The 5,819-nt window shown below is 33.6% G+C and overlaps 1 protein-coding gene across 1 annotated transcript; it reads right to left on the minus strand.

The window, feature by feature from the left end:
• Positions 1-1,416: 1,416 nt before the first annotated feature.
• Positions 1,417-2,522, minus strand: LOC111031612. The gene is made up of 2 exons (XM_022311641.1): positions 2,128-2,522; positions 1,417-1,663 (listed from the first exon to the last, which is right to left on the minus strand). The coding sequence occupies exons 1-2, from the start codon at positions 2,427-2,429 to the stop codon at positions 1,417-1,419; spliced, it is 549 nt and encodes a 182-aa protein (XP_022167333.1). The 5' UTR covers positions 2,430-2,522.
• Positions 2,523-5,819: the final 3,297 nt, after the last annotated feature.

Raw genomic sequence — 5,819 nt, forward strand, 5'->3', positions numbered from 1 at the left:
ATTTAATACATATTTTGTATTCAAATTATTGTGTTTATATTTCATAACTGTAATTAAATTGATTATATTACATTTCATAATCTGTGGAACAAAAAATAATTCAAAATGCTACTGTTCAACAGTTGCTTATTTATTAGAGCTACCTACTCACAAAAATAATTTAAAAATTTATTACCAATAACACCTATATAATAGTAATGACTAATGAATAATAAAATAGCTTATATATTATGCTAAATTAATATCAAATGTCGATTGATTACATCGGGTTTTTTTTCTCTTTATTCATATTGTGTGTATGTATTTATTGATTTTTCCTTTTAGCCATGGTTTGTAGGAACGTGTTGCATTTAGTTCTACACAAAATGTAAACAATTAATAAAGTTTGTAGACTGAGAAGATATTTGTTGTTTAATTTAAACCGCCAGAACATGCACATATAAGGTCAATCGATAATTATCGGTCTTTTTTTATTATAATACAGTGGGTTCCGCTTAATGTGATCACTTTGGTGCAGGTCATTTTGATTCTATTAACCGGTTGATTCTATAAAACATTTACAACATTTTTTTCATGATTCAATATTTTTATACAATTACAAATGTATTTATAATTACATATTGAATGTATCATACATAATAAATGACACAAGTACACGACGCACAATGATAATTGAATAACATAATAACGTACAACGATGTACTGTCATACTTACTAATAAGTTCAAAAATAAAATGGGTTTTATAAGTTAATCAGTTTAAAATACCATAAAAACGTTAAGATTGTTCATAAAGGTGATTCAATAATCCAGTACTTAGTGATTCTAATAAAAGGTAAATTTAACATTAGTAACATACAATTTGGTTTGGGATTTTCATTTTTGATTCTAATAAACGGTTGATTCTATAAACCAGTGATCACATTAAACGGAACTCACTGTATAATTTATTTTGTTAAAAAAATACGTCAGCATAAACTTGTATTATACAATGTTAGTTCTGTACTTGAAATACATGAATAACCTTTATTTTATTTGTTACGTTCTTACTTTAAAAGCAATTTTTAAGCTATTGATAAACTTTTACCATTAACTTCACTACATTACTTTTGAAATCAATGATAACATCAACTTCTTTCTAATCATCATGTACAAGATTTTTTTTTTTTAGAATTTAACTACCTATATTGCATTCATATAAAACATAATTTATAATTATTAGGAAATGAAGTAATTTTATTTCACATAAAAAACATCCAGAACAAAATTCACAATTATTATCACTATGGCTTATTTGTATGAAAAAAATGTATAAATATATATTAGGCATATGTATTTACATTGAACAGTCCATAAAATAATGTTTTAACAATATGTACATAATATTAAAATGTATAATGTATTTAATAAATAATTATTTAATTTTTAATTTTCATATATTTAGAAGGACTTAGAAATTTTTTTTCGTGGAATTCTATCACCAATTCAGGGTAGCACCATCTCATTAATTGTTCATCCATTGGATGATTTTCCTTTCCGTTATTCGACCACTGCACAAAGTAGATTATTCTTTGAGCTTTGACAGCCATACCGGTTATTCTTTTTGCTTCTACAATTTTATCTGAAACACCGTGGCCATTCGTGCGTGTTTTCCTGAGAAGATTCCTGGAAACGAGTGAACGGTTAGCTGTACGATAGTTATAAAATAATATAGATACACAATTACGTAAAAATATGATAGTAACAGTTCCAAATGTGGGAGGGGGGGGGGTATGATGTGCGATACAAACTACAAAGCCATTGCGTGAGTATCACATTCATTTTTCTAATTTTCGGGGGGAGGCTCTCACAAAGTTATTAACTCGGAACACAGATTTCTATACAGTACTAGGATGGCGAACTCCCGCCATCAGTTGAACCCTAATACATAACATCAAGCCTGATTGTCTTAGTACATTTTGATTTGTCAGCCGACAAAATGGCGGCCAACTGCTACGCGAGCTTCACTGATAACAATATAAATAATACAGGAGTTCCTTATCTAGTGTAGTGTAGAAGTCCGTGGCTCGGAAATGCATGTAACGATTAAATACGGTGTCTGATCATAATAACCATGTGCATATAGTTACCTAAGTGCGGCGGCGCGGTTGTCCTTGTCGTCGTCTCCGCGGGACACGCTCCTTCCCGCGTAAGGATACCGGTCATACGGTCTGCGGCCTCCCCTGGCGGCTTCCGCTTCCTCCTCCTCGTCCGACGAATACATCACATGGAACCGCGGTCTGGTCGGAAGTGGATACTTCTTGCCGACGACGATGTCGTCGATGTCCGAAGTGTTGGAGGCACTTTCGAATCCCTCGTCGGGATCGTCCTGCTGCTGTTGTTCGTTCCCAATTATTCGTTCGATCCTTTCGTCTTCAGAGGAGTCGCCCATGGTGCCCGAGTGCTGCGTGTATAATGTTCTGTGATAATTCGTCTGTAGAGAGCTCTGATCGTCCGGCGGCGAAACGACGTGCCGACAGACCGAGACCAGTGACACGACTGCGCGGCTGTTGCGCAGCACGCGGCCCCCACACGCACGACTCTGCCGGACAACAAGTGGGTACGAAACGCTCCCGCGGCTCCTGCCTGAACTGCAGCACACCGGTCTTGTGTTTTCTACGACCATTACACTGTAACCGTAATATTGTTGATTATTATGTTTTTCCAACACTTGTGTACAGGGCTCGTGAGTTCATGCATTTGCATGTTTTTTTATTGCTACACAGAAAAATATGCTAACTGAGATACAAATCCGTTATAATCATAACAATAGTAATAATAATATGAAGTTTAATAGTCCATGTTTTTGCATGTTTTGGGTGTAAAAAGGCATATTTGGCTTATAATCGTTTTTTTAGAGTATATAGCTCATATTATTTCATAAAAATATTGTTTTGAAAAATATTTGAAATGTTTCTTGTTTCTTATTTACTTTCTCGTTTACTGAATGATAGTGTTTTGATTTATTTTTATTTTCGTATAACTACTTACTTTTCTAGTATTTCCCTATTTAGATTTTATGCGTTTTACTTAGTACCGCGGAAACAATTTTATAGCTACCACTACCATCCTCCGCCGTGTATAGTCCCTCGTCGAAACGAAACCTGTACAAGCATGTAGGTACACCTGTACAATGTTTCTTACCAATCCGCATCTACAATTCTGTACACTGGTACAGTATAATTTTCTTGCACACGCCAGTCGCCGAAGAGTTGTTTAACTGTACGAGTCGTGAAAATGTCAAATAACTAATATTTCATTCCAAATATTTTCATTGTAGGTGCAGGATAATGGTGTACAAAAATTAGGAAAAAAATGACTACCTAATTAAAATTAATAAAATTGACAAATCCATATGATTACATGAACTTCACGAGTATTCATTTTATTAATTTTGATTGTTAAATATGTAAAAATTAAAAGGAATAAAATACTTTTAAAATTAATGGATATATTCTTATTATTTTAAAATTTGCTCATAAATATTTTACATAATGCATATTTTGAGTGCATCATTTAAAAATGTAAGGGCATTTAAATGCATATTTTCGAACTTTTTAGTGCATATTTTAATGCATATTTTGCTAATTTTTAGTGCATCAACTTACGAGCCCTGCTTATGTATAATATCGGAGTACTACCGCCCCCGGTAACCTACTGCTGCTCTGCTAAACGATCGAATACAACATTGGTGTCCAACCTTTTGTGAAGACTGTGCCACATCATATACCTATGTAGAAGTTGTTGTGGCCCACATACTTTTTTTTAATAATAATAGATTCAAATTTAATGATTAAATTTATTATATTCTGTAATACAACAATACATTTTTTTACAATTTTACAATAGCGAATAATAAGCAGAAATATTTGTACAAGTATGAATATTTAATTATAAGTACCTACACAGAAAAATACATTTATTTGTAATAAAAAAAAAAGTTTTAGTTTAAAAAAGTTAAAAGTCATTAGTTTTATAAAATTTGAAATTTGAAATTGCTTTTTTTGTGTGAAATTAATGAATCAATATTTGGATCGATTGAAGTTGCGGCAATCCTTAAGCAACGGTAAGAACACGGACGTGTGCATCGGGCCTTCATCGGCCCACACACAGTGTCGCAACTACATAATAAGGGGTCCGTGTGCGATACTTTTTTTGGGCCACTTCCTAAATTAATTTTACTGTAAGTATTACAATCTATAAGTGCCAACGTTTTTAGGTTTTGTGTGTACCTACATATACATATATACATATATTTTTTTTTTGTTCATACGTTTTATTCAATCTGTTTCATAGGGAACAATAAGAATAAGTGATGGTATAGAATAAGCTAAAATTAATAAAAATAAAAAGGCAGACTAAACAAACTAAACAGATTTCAGAGGCCTCCCAGTGGAGGTACTAAGACATGGGTTAACACATATATATATATAAAACTAAATACCTATAAATATTGTGTACGTCGTCACTCGTCGACCGTCGCCGTTTTCCACTATCGGCCTGTTGTTCTTCTGACAATTCGACAGACAACTACCCATAGACGCGATAAAAATAGATCTTATGGAAAAATTGATAGTACTTAAAAAGTAAGAAACGTTGACACTTGAATACTTGATAGGTACCCTTTTTCTAAACCTACCATCCTATTTTAACAACCTTATTACTTAATCTAATAATATTAGTATACCTACAACTACCTTATTGTTTCAACTTCAAAAAAAAATGTATTGTGAATAATTAAGTTTTGCGTTTTAAGACAATTTTAGTGTTTGCTTCAGCCTGGGGTCCCCCAAATGTATATGTAAGCATTGAGGCCCGTGTGCGACACACACTCTGCACACCCGGTTTTTGAAGCCACACAAAGACACACACACACACACACATACACACATATCAATAAATTGTCTGCGAGTAAAATGTACCTATACATTCCAATAAAATATTATTATTATTATTTTAATCCCTAGTCTCCGAATTAAACGTGTGCAAGGGTGTGTGTGTTCACGGTCCGTGACCAATGTCCTTTGGTGCCCTTTATAATATCGTGGCCACGGACTCGTCTACAAGTAAAATATATTAAATCACAAACCAAAAAAAGTCCGTCGTCGGTGGGCCTGTCCGACGGTTCCTGCAGAGTATCTGCACGTCTCACGCTGTGCGTTTTGGATGTTTTGTGCGTCCCGAAGCAAAAGACAAAATACTACATATTTACATTATGTACCTTTATAGGTATATACGCATTGGCGTCCCAGAATCAAAAACCATTAGTCTTATAAAATGTCGCCGGAAAATACGTGACCGAAATAATCGTATATTATATCGTTTCTCTACCCCTAGCGGTTCTCAAACACTCTTTGTTCGCGGAGTCCTTATGTGCCTAAAAAAAATTACGGAGCCCCGAAAATCAGAAACGTCTATATATGAGACAATAATAGAGTCTACTCCAACATATAATTATTATTGTGTGTTACTTATGTTGAATATACTCAAAGAAGGCCATTTGACAAGGGTATATCGAAATATTCTCCACGAACTTACGTATTAGATGTACTTACATACATTGTGTAAATAGAACCACGGGCATAGAGTGTTTGGAAAATCCACGAAAAATAAGAGGATTTTGTTTGAAAGCCAATTAGCTTGCCAAACCCTCAGGAGGAATATTTTGGAACTATACAGGCGATGTATTAACATTTTATGCAAGAAGCACTCCAGAAGTATATATTATATTTATTAATAATGATTAGGATACTCACCGGAGAAGAACTAACCGTATTTAAAT

The sequence above is a fragment of the Myzus persicae genome, unplaced genomic scaffold (assembly GCF_001856785.1).
Source record: "Myzus persicae strain clone G006 unplaced genomic scaffold, MPER_G0061.0, whole genome shotgun sequence".
NCBI classification, from domain to species: Eukaryota; Metazoa; Arthropoda; class Insecta; order Hemiptera; family Aphididae; genus Myzus; species Myzus persicae.

Bases quoted from the DNA above. Each gene is read 5' to 3' on its own strand.
- LOC111031612 (XM_022311641.1), bottom strand. From the start codon at position 2,429: ATGGGCGACTCCTCTGAAGACGAAAGGATCGAACGAATAATTGGGAAC. The intron at 1,664-2,127 runs GTAACTATATGC...ACTCGTTTCCAG, and splicing joins AACCGCGCCGCCGCACTTAG to GAATCTTCTCAGGAAAACAC.